Source organism: Carex rostrata, chromosome 23 (assembly GCF_964058835.1).
Source record: "Carex rostrata chromosome 23, lpCarRost1.2, whole genome shotgun sequence".
Classification (NCBI taxonomy): domain Eukaryota; kingdom Viridiplantae; phylum Streptophyta; class Magnoliopsida; order Poales; family Cyperaceae; genus Carex; species Carex rostrata.
The window spans coordinates 3,429,325-3,445,043 of NC_135940.1; the positions used below are offsets into that span (position 1 = coordinate 3,429,325).

Genomic DNA, 15,719 nt, shown 5'->3' on the forward strand with positions numbered 1-15,719 from the left:
ATTCCAAACAATCTAAACAATATTTCAAATAATTCTAAACAATCTAAACAATCCAAACAATATTCCAAATAATTCTAAACAATCCAAACAATATTCCATGATTCTAAACAATCTAATCAATATTCTAAAGTATTCTAATTAATATCATAAACTATTTTAATATTTAAAAAAAAAAAAAAAAACCTGATTACTCTCTGAAAGCTTCCTCTTCTCTTCTCTTCTTCCCGCACACATGCACAAAATGGAAATGGCAAACTCTCACTCAAATTCGAACACAATTTCAGCAGCTCCACGGGTGTACAGTGTTCGGTTAGCCACGTGTCGACACCCCGGTCTGCATGACCCCCACGCGTTAAAAAAAAAGGTCCGTCCGGTACACAGTTAACCGGACCTGTCTTTCCGCTAAATGGGTAACCGAACCAATCTTGTCCAGTAAATGGCTAACCGAACCAACCCTGTCTGGTTCACAGTTAACCGAACCCGTCTCCGTCTTTCCGCTAAACAGTTAACCGGATCCTTTGTACTGGTCCGGTTAACGGTTAACCGGAAATTTGGTCCGGTTAACCGTGAACCGGTTTGGGTAGTTTTAAAATTTAACAGCCGGTTCGGTTAATTTTTAAAATTCAATTTAATTTTTGGATATAAATAAAAAAAATCGGCAGATGTGTATCTTTGATTTTGAAAAACATCATTTGACGCATATTCACACAGAAGGCGAAAACAATAACAATTCTCTCATTTGAGATGGCGTTCGAGGCTTGGCAGTGGGAGATGCACTGTCGCTTTTTTAGCATACCAACGTAGGACAGCGTCGCAGTTTGTGGAATTGGAAAATAATTATTCTGAGCTTGTAAATATTTATTATAGAGATTGAGGCTCACTTGAGCCAATGTAAATATTTTTCTTATCAATAAAAATCCGTAAGATAGCAAATTTCCGCCTTACCCTAAAAAAAAAAAAAAAATCATTTGTCTAGGTTCTATAAATTGTCTACATCTAGATTGGGCCTTAAGTCTGGTTAGAAGTTTGTCTATACTAAAATTCAAAAAATCAATACCAAAAAGAATGAAAAATCGCTCCATATTCGTCACCGAGTCTTGCAAATTGAGATTTAATTTGCACTAAAATCACCACTAAATAACCGTAAAAAAAGAAAAAAAAAAGAAAAGACATGTTATGGTGATGACAAACGATTAGCGACCGTAGATGATGAGTGACGAGTGATACATTTTTCTAAAATTTGGATAACCCAAAAATATTTTTTGTCCACTCTTGACTTGACTAAAAGACTGACTCCGCTCTTATTCTAAACAACTCATATATTTTATCATATAAATCTTTAAAAGATCAACTCACGTTTATTTTTATTGCAACATATATAAAATATAGATGAGGTTCCAATGCCTCGTACCTTTCATTCCTCATATTTTATATTTTCATTTTCAAAATCTAAATTATCGATCCGAACTGTTCAACATAATATCCATACTAAAATATGGTTGGTGATGAAATTTTATAATTTTTGAAAATTTTTACTATTTTTTAAGATGTGTGTAGAAAATCACTGTTTTTTTAACAATCCAAAAATAGCGATTTTGTACATATCTTAAAAAATAGTAAAAAAAATTCAAAAATTATAAAATTTCATCTCCAGGCATATTTTAGTATAAATATCATATTAAGAGGTTCGGATCAACAGTTTGAACTTTAAAAACGAAGATATAAAATATGAGGTATGAAAAAAATGAAGTATTGGATCCCTCGTCAATATAGATAGACATCTTCCACTTCTATCCTTGAATTAGAATAGAAGTTTGTTTATTCATCTAAATTAATAAAATAAAAGAGGGAAATATAAAGAGTGGGCGTAATGTAATATTGATAGTAAAATAGTCCTGATCTAATTTTTTATTTTATTTTAATTCAACATCTCCATATCAGATTTGTAAAGAGCTTGGAAGCTACGTAAAATCTCTTTTGTTTTCTATGGATTTTAAAATAGTTTGGTGTCATCTCTTTTTCTTTAAAGAGGTGTGCGTTAAAGTAAAACAAAAACGAGATTGGATCGGATCCAATGCCAACGATGAAAAAAGAAGAAGACTTTCTGTGCTTAATTTCCAAGCTCTTCACAAATCCGATCCAAAACTTTGAATTACTAATATTACACGGTGACCACTCTTTTTATTTTCCTGTCTTTTATTTTATTAATTTCTATGGATAATTTTTTTTTCATTATAATTAATACATGAAGACCTGATTAAAATAAAACCATGAGCATTTGCCCCTGATTCTATAATTCATCTAATAGGTTAGACTTTCTTCACATGATGAATTGTATTTGCATCTCTAATATATTCAAGAGCAAGAGGGACAAAGAATCTCAACTTTCAAGAGGTATCACCGTATCAGGTATCAAATTAAGTTATATTTGAATTTGATTGAATGATTGATGACAGATTATTCTATATATTTCATGCATGCATGCATGCATGCAAGAGAAAGAACAATATTTACATTGGTTGAGAAGGCTATAATTAATTCCCAAAAGAAACTAGATGACTCAATCTTTAATTAGTCATAACAATTCCTTTATCTATAGCAGGGACAGACGCAGAATTTCTGCCAGGGAGAGGCAGGAATCGGATTCAAATAACTTACATGGTTCAAATCCATTAACTATCGGATGCTAGATAAAAAAACAATATAAATAACATACTCTTACATAATAAAAACAACAAAATAATATCATTTTACATATTAAAAAACAACAAAGTTGGTCCAGACCTGTAAATTTCTATAAAATTTATATAAAAACAACACAATTTTTCATTAGCAATGCTTTTGAACTGGTCTGGTGAGATTTTTTAGTTTCAAGAGGGGCAAAAGAATTTCCACGGAGGGGCAAAGTGGTACCAAATCCGTATTTTTCTACTGAATTTCAAAATCCAGAGGGGGGCAGTTGCCCCCCTCTGATTCAAGGTGGGTCCGCCCCTGATGTATAGCAATTCGTATGTAATTTTTTTTTTTTTTGAAACTATATTATATACAATTTTTTAAACACCAATTTTATGGGTAAACACAAGGGCAAAGTTTTCAAATTTTTTTATTACAAATAAGGGAAATAACAACATAAAATAATTAAAGAAAAAAAATCTATATGACTTTCTCTGCACAAAATTATAACATTTTTTTTTAATTAAAGGAAATTAAATATATTGAAAAAAAAAATTATAAGAAAATGTATTTGGGTAAATTATAAGAAAATGTATTTGAGTAAATTAATGCTCAAGTATCTTATGTATCAGCACCACAATTAAATTGACTGGATAACAATACTTTTAGTTTTACACTTTTACTTGATCCTTAATTCAGCCCATGATATACCACAGAGTATATTGCTTGGCACTTGTAATTTTTTTTTTAATAAAGATGAAATCTTCTAATTTTAAATATATATAAAAAGTTCGTTAGTCAAATTTCAAATACATGACAAGTACTGACTTATTCACTAGATAAATTAAATATTTTTTTTTTTTTGCTTGTTGCTTGGATGCAGACTGATAAATGTGAAATGACAATAGATGGACCAATGCAAAATAACCCTTTTTTGAGAATAAATAATGTAAAAATTCAACTGATGGCTATTCTATTTGCACTCAAGTTCAATTTGAAAAACCTTTTTTGCTGAGGAGAATTTGAGTACCTATGCTCCTGTTTGACTTCATTGTGCTTAAAAGAAATATGCTGCATCTCTCCAGTTCTGGCTTGATCCAAGTTTCCCTGAACTGAATTTGGCTGTCAAACAATGGACTGGAGATGTACAGTGTTTATATACTGGAGGGTTAGTGATAACCGATCAGATGGTATAATTAATTTGATTCAAACAAACCTTATCTTGTTGTCTATGAAAAAAGAGAGAATATAAAGTTATAGACACCCCAAAAGGTCCAAAATATACCAATAATCAATGTCTCATGCTAATATTCTTTTAGATATCATATCAAAATTCTTAACATCAACTAAGGAATTTTTAGTAATTAATCAACGGTTTCTAAATAGTTAGAATTAAGTGGTAACTTGTTATAATAGAGTCTGACTAGTATGACATCGGTGTCACATAATATTAACTTCAAAATTGATTGAATAGACTTCAAATGGCTGATTCAAACTGTTCAAACCAATTTATTTCATGAGTGATGCTTTTACATGTTTTTTTTATTTTTTTTTTAATATTTTCGAATTATTTTAGTATCCAATCAAGCTGTAAAAATGTTGAAAAATGAATGTATTAAAATTAACTTAAAAACTCACACATTTGACTGCCTGACTTGACACAAAATAAATTCAAAAGGTTAAAAATTTTACATGTAAACGCACAACTAATGAAGTAGATCGGTTTGAACGGTTTGGATTCACTGTTTGAAGTCGATTCGATATGTTTTAGAGTTAGTGTTATATAGACTGAAATGCCACTAATGTTATACTAACCAGACTCGTTAGAATGATATTAAGAGGTCGTAAATTCAATATTTGACAAGTATAATATGAAAAACGAGCTCAGTCACACAAAAAGAAGAAAGAGAATACATTATCAAATTTCAATAAATATTATACATTCGATCAAAACATCGCTAAATAAATGAGCAGAGAAATGTGAAGCAATACATTGCGAACTTGATCCGTCAAAATTTTCTTTTGAAAAGATAAACTATTCAAATTTAACATGATGTGAATTCAAACGATCCGAAAACATGACCTCAATTCTAACAATGTACGATTTTTTTTTAGTTTCAAGTAACTCCAACAATTCAACCCTAAAAAGGTAACTTTAACAATTTAATTTGACCCGAATAGTCATTAGATGATATGAATTAGACCTTACTTGATTAACCCGAAACTCCAAAATAATATAAAAATAGACGAACAAAAAACCGATCAAACCTGAATTGATACAAATAAAAACCGACCTGAACGCAATACATGCCAATCCTAAAATCCAAACCGACGATCCGATCCGAGACTAAAAAATAATCTGAAATTTGATGATCCATATCTGTAAATTAAACCAATATTTCTTTTCAAAATCAAACTGACTTGACCTGAACAAACCTGATCCGACATGTCCCGAAATTTTTAAAAATATCATATTCCAAAAAAAAAAAAAAACCAAATAACTACGAAATCCTGAAAATTCGAAAAATATCCTGACCGCATCCCCTAGCCGAAAGGTCAAATTTTTTTAAAAAAATTGAACTGTGGTATCAATTGGTCAAACATTTCGACTAGTTTCAATTGAACTGCTGCCGCAGGAGAAGAAAAAAGAAAAAAAAAAGTAGATGCGGCCTCCAGAAAAGAGGTCCTCATCTAGGAATGCAGTCGTATTAAAATTCGAATTTTTCATAAAATGTGATTATTTGTTTTTTTTTTTTTTGGATATGGTATATTTAAAAATTTCGGCTGATTGTCATCTCGAACCATGCTCATGCTTATGTGTGCCAAAATAAAGAATTACTAATCACTTAATTAGAATCTCATGTGCTAAATATTATAAAGTCCAAACATTATTTATCTCCCACGTGTCGCATTTCCCTAAATCATTTCCAACACGGTTTATACATGTCCTACGCTGATGGAGATGATTTATGAGCAGAATTTTAAAATTTATTATATTTGTTTTAAATGACGAATTCAGACTACTAAAATCAATCTACATCACATCATGAATGATGCGTGTTTACGCAAAATTTTAAAATATATTTAATACAAAATCAAGCGGTAAAAAATAAAAGTTCTTAAGTTATTTTAATGTATTTATTTTTCATAATCTTTTGATTACTTGACTTTGTACTAAATAAATTAAAAAAAAATACAAACCTTTCTATATATACACATCACTCATAAAGTAGATCGATGTCAATAGTTTGAATTCGTCATTTGAAATCAATCAAATATTTTTTTTTAAGGTTCAATAAAATTTAAAATTATACTCACTAAACTTTCTTAATAAACATAACACATGTTAACTTTACTAGTATAAGGCAAATAAATACTTATTATTTACATGCAAATGAGACAGCATGTCTCATGTGGCATGTTACACGACTATGTATTGTCTATTCTTTTTGTTCTTTTCTTTTTTAAATGAAGACATCTGCCTCATTTCAAGAAGTAAATTGTATTAATTAAATGGAGGTGCTATTTTGAGAGTCAGATTTTGATTATTGAGAGTTAACGAGAAACTTTTATTTCTTTATATCCAATTTGTTCTCAATTTTTATTGTTATCTTATTACAATGAATGCATAACATATCTAAGTAATTAAGAAAGATCAATAAAATATATTGCCAATGGAATAAACAACATATCTAAAAAAGAAAGTGCAAAGATAGATTTTTTTCTTTGTTTGATGGCTATTTGCTGATATTTTATAATGAATACTTGGTGATCTTATATGCTTCAAACGGTAGAAGAATTGAAAAAAAAAAAAAAACATGAATAAGAAAACTAGGGATAACTTAGATATTTCAAAATTTTAATTTAGAAGAATTTGATGATTTGAATGTATATAGAACTAGCTTAATTATGAGCTTTCATTTCTCACCAAAGAAAATATATTGACAACTATTCTCACTCAAGTATATCATATTTAAAATTTAAAATAAGATTTAGTAATACATGCATCATGAATTCATGATTCTATCGAACAAATTTTCAATATAACTTCTAAAAAGTTTAATATAAACAAACATACACAAAAAAGAACATATTGTTAAATTCTTATTGTGTATTGTGTTTTTGCATTATAAAATATTTTCATAAAGTTGTTTCCTTTTGAGAAATATATATCGCTGTAATTAATTTCGTTGTTTCCTTTTTGTTGTGTATTTATTATACAAGATATGAAAATAAAAAATAAGGACAAATTAAATATAAAGAGATAAAAATAATCAACTAATACTCTCAAAATAACACCCCCTTAATTGAAAGTTAACAAACTATATATGAGAAATTTTACAAATTGCCCTACCTTCTAAAATTTTCAAACAAAATACTCCTCTAAAATAATTAACAAAATGTCCTTGTGGGGCCCTCACTTTCCCCTCTCTCCCCTTCTCTATCCCTACCTCTTATTTACTCTCATCATGTTTGACACATCATTATCTCTCACTAGATTTTAATGAGTGCATAATATTTTGTAAAGAATATGTAATTCAAATAAAACTTTTTTTTGTAGATATGCAACAAATTTTTCAGTAATATAACATATGTATTTAATACATTTTTTTAAGTATTTATACTAATTTGTATCACGATGAAATTATTTACACAATTATATAGTACATTATTAGAAATATAAACTCTTAAATTGGTATTTTATTTATTTGACATTGTTTCATTTAATTAAACTTTCTTATATTCAATAAAAAAATAGTGAAAGCTTTACTTAAAAAAATATAAATATTTTTGAGATGTAAATAAGAAGTACAAAATGTGACATACAATATAAGACATTACTTAGATCAAAATGACAATTATCTCCGGTACTGATGATGTCCAATTAGTAGATAGAAATGAGAATATATATTAGTGTTTAATTCTTGCATTCATGACAGAATCGTTTTTGTAAACTTGAATCACAATACATCAAATTAATACATATATGTTCATCACTAATCGAATAATTTAAATTCTTCAAAATATGATTATTATAATGAGCCTTTTAAAAAAATAATAAACATATGATCCTATTCCTCAACAAGTAAAATATAAATTTAAGAGTTTATCTTTCTAATAACGTACTGTATAATCGTGTAAATAATTTTATCATGATACTCATGAGTATAAATACTTTAAGAAAAAAAAATGTGTTCGATATATATATTATCTAATTGAAAAATTTGTTGCATATCTACAAAAAAATTGTTGTTTGGATTATATATTTTTTTAAATCTTGAATGCACTCATTAAAGTCTAATAAGAGATAAGTATGTGTCAAACTTGTTGAGAGTAAATAAGAGGTAGGGATAGAGAGGGGGAGAGAATGCGAAATGAGGGCTCCAAAGGGCATTTTGTTAATTATTTTAGAGGAAGGGTATTTTGTTTGAAAATTTTGAAAAATAGAGCAATTTGTAAAATTTCCCAACTATATATTCCTAGCACAATGTTTCTATTGAATGTTAAGATTCGGCAAGTCTTATACAAGGAAAGTTTTTTCTATAGCGAATCTTTTTCTCTATACCCAATTTCAGAAGATAATATTTTCAATAAATCTAAGTACATGTTCATAAATTAAAGTTTTTTTTGTGCAAAACTTTTAACACATAAAAACATTAGATTAAAAAGGAAATTTCATGTTGGGATGTTTCTTTGGAGATGCAAATCAAGAGTCAAATATAAAAAAATAGAGGAGTATAGGAAAGATATATCAGTCTCTCTTTATCTTGGAATTTTATGAAAATATTTTTTTCATCTAAGGACATATTTTAAGTATATCTCCTTACAATTTTGATATCATTTGTCAGCTCTACTAAGATATTAGAAAATTTGGACATATCTTGATTCATGAAAAAGTTACCCATAAAGTAAACAGATTATTATGCAAATACTACTCCAGTGTTTTCCAAAATGGAGAACAATGGAACCTTAGAGAGAGGCGGCTACATTCTTCTATAAAAATGCAACAACCTTCAAGAGAAACACATAAACACAACATCTACAACACCTTTGTAACAAAACCCTAGCTGCAAATCCCACCTTCTTTCTAACAGAAGTTCCCAATGAGTTATTCGCTAAATGGATGGCCGGAGTCTGTCGTACCGGTTCAATCGATATCAAATAGCGGCATTACTGAAATCCCCGCAAAATACATTAAACCTCCTACCAAGCGTCCTTCACTCGAATCATTGGAAACCAAAGTTGATATCGATCTCTGCATACCCGTGATCGACATCAGTCCCCTCATTGGGGGTTCCGATAACACCGACGAAGTCACACATGCGATATCACACGCTTGCAAAGAATGGGGATTCTTTCAAGTAGTGCACCATGGCGTGACACCTGATCTAGTTCAAAAGATGAAAGATGTGTGGAGGGAGTTCTTCTATTCGCCAATCGATGCGAAGAAGATATATGCAAATAATCCTACGACGTATGAGGGATACGGTAGTCGTGTCGGGGTTGACAAAGAGGCGATCTTAGATTGGGGCGATTATTTCTTCTTGTACTTGTTGCCAGAGTCGACAAAGAACCTTGATATGTGGCCTAAATTGCCTCCAAATTTAAGGTAAATTAATTTAAATATAGAATATAAAATTAAATCATCTCATCGATATAGCATTTTAAAGAAATATTTATATATATCTAACGTGCATCAGTTAAAGTAAGTTGCCCTCCATAAATTTATACAATAAAAAGAGTACTGTAGCATTTCTTATTTGAATATTAAATTTTAAGTATATATGTAATACATGCATAATCATCTCTACACACATTATTCACATGATGTTAAGTTTTCATATATAATAGTCTCAAGCTCTGTGCAAAGGGTGCATATCGCGCGCAACTACAATTAAAAAGCAACCAACGATATATATTTCATAAAGTTAAATAACCAAGTTTACCTAATAAATATACATATTTGCAGGGAAATCACTGAGAAGTATGGTGAAGAGGTAATGAAGCTTTGTAAGGTGTTAATCAAAGCAATATCCAAAAGCTTAAGTTTGGATGAGAGTTATATGTTAAAGGCCTTTGGCGGAGATGACATTGCCGGGACTCTTCGAGTTAACTATTACCCAAAATGCCCTCAACCCGAGTTAACCCTTGGTCTGTCACCACACTCTGATCCCGGGGTTATAACTGTACTTTTAGCAGATGAACATGTAAAGGGTTGCCAAGTGAAGATAGGTGATTCATGGGTGGATATCAAGCCCATAAATGGTGCATTTATAGTCAATATTGGTGACCAAATTCAAGTAAGCTTTTATTTCTTATAATCGTTATTTTTTTTTTCTTTTGTTTATTTTCTTGTATATAGTACTAATACTGTATTCTGATTGCTAATATTAGAAGATAGTACTACAAATTGCGGGAAATGTAATCATATATAGTTCCAAAAATAAAAAAATGCATCAATGAGAATTAATGTGACATTCAATTGAGGATATACATCATCATTATCTGCTTGACAACATTTGAATTCAATAAATGCTAGATATAGTGCATATAACTTTTATCTTAGAAGAAACAAATGCTAGATATACTTAGATAATTCATCAAGTGCTTGACAATATTATTTGAATGCAACATAGAAAAAGATGTTATTAACAAGCATAGTTGTCATGCATGTCATATACTTAATTTATAGAATAATTAGTTATATATATATCATGGAAATAAATGAAGCCAGGATGCATTTCTATATTCAACTAATTAATATGATTAATTAGTAATCATTTTTTTCTTTTAAATTAAGGTGATTAGTAATGCTATTTACAAGAGCGTGGAGCATCGCGTGGTGGCAAATGCACAATCAGAGCGATTCTCCTTCGCATTGTTTTGCAACCCGAGAGGTGACATGATGATTGGATCAGCACCGGAGCTGGTGGACCCTCTCTCTCAGCCGCTCTACAATCCGATCACTTTCGACGAATATCGGGTGTATGTGCGCACAAGAGGTCCCCTTGGCAAGTTGCAAGTTGAGTCGCTTAAGGCTGCTTAATTAGTGTGGTGTCAAATGCTAATTAATTAATTTCTGTGCTTAAAAAATTGAGCTGGAGGAAATAAAGTGCTTACAGTTTGTAGAGAATAAATTGTTTCACAAATACTGTAGAGATTTATCGTGTGGAAGTTCTAAGATAAAGTTTCATACATGCACGGAATCGGGATGTTCGTATACATGGAAATCAGTTCAAATTTGGTTTTGGTCGGATTTATTCAATATGTTTTAAAATTTGTTTAATCCGTCTATGAGTGAATTTTGATGTAGTTTGAATGGCTCCGATTAGACATCGAACTAAATTTAAAAAAAAAAATGTTAAAATATATAGCTACATCAATTTATGTGACGTGTCATTTTTCATCAGAGGAAGACACACGTCATGACGTGATATGCGAATCATATCACATATATATAATCTGCATTACGTGATGTATGGTATCTGTGAAGTGCCATAATGAAACTGATAATTAAGTTTGATCATGCTTCAAATTATGTATATGTTCTACTAGACCGGAAGGTTGCTATCGTGCATGTACTACTAGATCCGGAACGCGTGCTCATATTAGAGAACGTCAATGTTTCATTTTTAACATACAATCATAGAAGCAAGCATTTCATGCACCTCAGAATTAATTCAGTACTTTTGCAGTACGACCCTTAATATTCCCTTAATTATGTACAATTGCTTATTTTTTAAGGGGGAATTTCATGCATCTCCTCAAAAACTTCAATATTACATATGACTTTATTGAAATTGGTTGTAATAACGTTCTCTTTCCTCAAGTGTTTAATTAGCTCTACTCACTAGTTTCAATTCAGCTTGTAATTTCGTAATTATTCTGGTGCGCTACACATGCTAAAAAACCTCACCCAGCGAATGAAACGATGTAGCAAGCTTATGGAATTTTAAATTGTCTTGGTAAGAATCTTACCTTTGATCATCACTAGCTTGCAAACAAATCTCTTATTTTGAAAGGGCTCTTAGTTCAGCTCGGTAGAACAAGGATCTCCAAAACCTGATGTGGTAGGTTCAAATCCTTCAGATTGTGAAACCGACTCAAAGGTGGAGATAAAAAAAACAGAAAGACAGGAAGGGTATAACGGGCAGAATTAAATTTTAAAATCTGAAATATTATTATTTAATTACTTTTAGATATATTAATATATTTTATTGATGAAATGGGTAAATATGTGAGTTTTACTAATTTTGAAGGACAAATATGATATTATAAACTTTTGAGGAGGAAATACGTAATATTGAAGTTTTTGAGGGGGATACATGAAATTTCCCCATTTTTTAAGGATTAAATATTTACATGTGTTTTTTTTTAATGCCAAAAATTGATTGTCAAAATCGCCGTCTTTTTTAGTTGAACAAAATAAGAACAACGTTGAATATACACGTTTTAAATACATTTTAAGAACCTTTCGGTACTTTTAGTTTCGAATTGAAGTGATCGGAAATTCGGAATAGAACATCTCTTTTCTTAAAAGAACATAATTAAATACCATTTTGACAAAAAAACATAATCTATAGTACCTGTTCGGCAGACAGGCTTAAGCTTCCTTGAGAGTCTAAGGACTTTTAATCCAGTCGAACAAGCAGAGTTTCTTAAATGAGATTAAAACACCTCCTTAGCAAAAATTCTTAAGGGGTGGACCTTTCTTAGCCAATTTGCCTCCTTTAGGGCTTGTTCGGCCGACAAATGGGAATGGGCTTGGACACGGGAATTGAATTGAAAAACACTGTTCTCGTGGGAAAAAAAAATTTAATTGAACAGGATTTTTTTTGTCCAACGTGAATAGTGATTCCTCCGAACAGGCCCTTAGAGGTTTCTTCCCTATTCGGCAGCATTACTGTTCCCGTGGAAAAAAAAAATTCAGTTCATTTTTTTTTTCCACAGAAACAGTAAAAAACAGTTCAAATTTTCACTTTTCCTATGCTCACACCCATTCTGATTGGCGTGCTGAATAGGACCTAACTCATTTTCACGGTCTATAGTACCCTTGTAAAGTGTGCTCCTTAAGCACCTCTATCTTTCTTCCTCCTCTTGGGTGCACACAATCAGATACAGAAGGAAAAAAAATCTCATTTTTGTAGCTCAAATCATCGTTGAATCTTCAATAAACTCGCAAAACCGAGGGCATAGAAATCTTGAGGATGAAATGCTCTTTCTATTGAGATCTCATTCATGGAGTACTTTTTTATTTAATTTGTCTTTATTTTTTTCACTGTGCTTGCATCTCTTCATTTTGCTTTTCTAATGGTGTGAACTTCAAACTTGAAGATCTCTTGTGCTGCTTGTATCCGATTGAGGTTTCATACTGGCCTCCATCTTACAAAGGAGAGTATGAATCTCTCAACTATTTCTAGAAAACAACCTTCACTACTAACTTAATTAGTCTACACAACCTTTACAAAAATAAACACTTTTGGTAGATAAACAAAGGAAGAGATGGTGAAGAAATAGAACTATCTAATTTGAAGAATTTCTAAACTCGAAAAGAAATATGTTTTTTTTTTCTTAAATGCTAGAGATGAATTTATTCTTAATTTTTTTAACAAATTGTTTTAATTAAATACAACAGCATACGGTTTGCTATAACTAAATTGTTAATTACAATCAAAATCCAGTATATTGCAATTAACTATATAAATCTTTATTATATGACAACAAATAATGTAATGGACAATTTAGTCTTTCGTACACGTATGATACTAAAAAGTATTTTTTATTCATTTTAATCTTGTATTCTTAATCCATTGTTTCACCGAACACAAGCTCCTTAGTAGAAATTAAAACCTTAAGCCTCGCATGCTTAATCTACGTTGCCGAACAGCCCCTCACAGATTATCAATATAAAAAAAAAAAATCTGACGCAACGCATAGTTTACTGTCATAGTTTTGTATGATGTTTTGAAAACAACAAATTACTATTACGGTTGCAAAAAAAAAAAAAAAAAAAAAAAAATGAAACTCAGCGTACCATTTTTTAGTCAGAAGATGACCTTTTTGAATTGGAGCAATTCTCCAATTCAGGAAATTGAACTGCCCTCTGATCTTTAAATGCAGATTGATTACAGTTTTGTAACTAAAATAGTTGATGTTGTAGTTGGATGCATTAACTTACCAGTACTGTGTGTGATACTGGTATGAGTGTCATTTAGTGAGAAAACATATAAATATAATTATTAATATATTTTTAATACTATCTTAAAAACTATTTCAAAAAATATTTATATAGTTATATGTAATATTTGAAAACTGGTTTCGCTTAAATGGAACAGTTGGTAACGGTACGTACCACTTTTATAAATAATAATAAATAAATAAAGATCTTTTCCAAGCAACTGGTTGATAAAGTTCATGCATAGCTATTTAAAAGAGTTCATTAATTTCTCTCTTATTATCTTTTACTAATGTTTTGCTATTCAGCTAATACGTACCTTTCGAGCTGTTTTTCATTTCTATCTTTTTTTTTCCTCCTTTTGTAACATTTTGTACTTCTTTTAATACATAAAAAATAAAGGCTTGGCCCTTATTTAATCTAAACCAAAAACATATAAGCAATACACATACTGCAACAAAAACACAAAATAAAAAGGTAAAGCAAATTACTTAAAAATCTTTTATTCAATTTCGATTACTATCTACAATGGTTAAATTTTTGCAGTGGATTTCAGTATAGAAGGTCATATTTGGTGCAATACAACTACAATCAGAAGGGCAAAGAAGTAAACTCATATCTTACCTGATGAAAAGGGTTATGAAGATTTTAACAGAGCAGTTTTGACTTCCTGCAGCACCTGGACTATAAAATCAAAACAACACTGCATATGGTTCGTATGCTGCATGAAGCCAAAGTGCTCTGTTAAAATCTTTACCGATGAATATATATATATATCCCAATCAACAAAATTTTCAAGCAAATATGACGGGTCCAAACACATCACAACTGGTCCCACTTATCAGTGAGAATCTGTACACAAAAATGAAAAAATAATAATGATAACACACTATCCACTCCATATGCTTAATAATAACTCATGCGCTTCTTTTTCCACAATAATTCAACTCTTTAATTTGTCAATATAAATGGATATTCAAAACCAAACAACAAACTATTGTTTTAACTATTTAAAGTAGAGAAATAAGTAATTAAACAAGGATTCTCTCGATGTTAAAGTAACAAGAGGTTGCAAAAGATTAATATTTATGATGAAACAATGTTTGAGACAAAAAATAAACAAATACAAATCCAATATTCATTCAAGGCATAGCCATTGATATTTGATGATACTTGCAACAATCATTGATCAACCAAGAAACCGACTTTCAATAGTCAGATGCAAAAAGTTGCATTAGCATTTAGCAATGATCGAAGTGATCCCTTGTTTTTGGTAGAAATTTTATCGAAAGTCTGATCATATCTTCTCCAATATAGGGACATTATGACATACAACATCAGTTGGTTATACTACTCTCTCAACAAAACTTGGAAGTCGCACTTGTTTTTTTTTTCTATTTTGTCTCAAATTATTTCATCCAAACTAGAAATCTGTTTGCAACAATGCGACTGGACTTTACCTCTGGGGGCATTTACCATGAAGCAATAACCAGACCACTCTTGGTGTATGCTTGCTGACCGCATCCAGGGACCACATCTCAGCCGGTCACTGATCCAGAAACTCATGTGGAAGGTCCTTTGACAAACCTGGATTTACCCAACTCTTTAAATTAATGGATGATACGAACGTATAAGATACAAATACTAGTGGGAAATACTTCCAGCCAAGCCAAAATCAATTCAGAGCTTATTTGGAATAGGTTTGCTTTGAGATTCGTGCGAGAATAAAAACAGATGACTCGGATCTCATTCTACACGGCACGGTACCACGTTGGATCTGAATTCATGAGGTCAGGGGATGGCACTTACCTCCATCCAGAACCAAATTTTAAAAAAAAAATCTGCTTTTTCACTATGTTTTTTTTTTCTG

General features: G+C 30.6%; 1 protein-coding gene across 2 annotated transcripts; it reads left to right on the forward strand.

Annotated features, from left to right (window-relative positions):
* Nucleotides 1-8,765: 8,765 nt before the first annotated feature.
* Nucleotides 8,766-10,917, forward strand: LOC144574940 (jasmonate-induced oxygenase 1-like). Of its 2 annotated transcripts, none has more exons than XM_078325044.1 (3): nt 8,766-9,283; nt 9,644-9,974; nt 10,475-10,917. In XM_078325044.1, the coding sequence occupies exons 1-3, from the start codon at nt 8,778-8,780 to the stop codon at nt 10,718-10,720; spliced, it is 1,083 nt and encodes a 360-aa protein (XP_078181170.1). In that variant the 5' UTR covers nt 8,766-8,777; the 3' UTR covers nt 10,721-10,917. The 2 variants fall into 2 exon arrangements, with proteins under 2 accessions (XP_078181170.1, XP_078181171.1); XM_078325045.1 differs by having other exon boundaries at nt 10,499-10,917.
* Nucleotides 10,918-15,719: the final 4,802 nt, after the last annotated feature.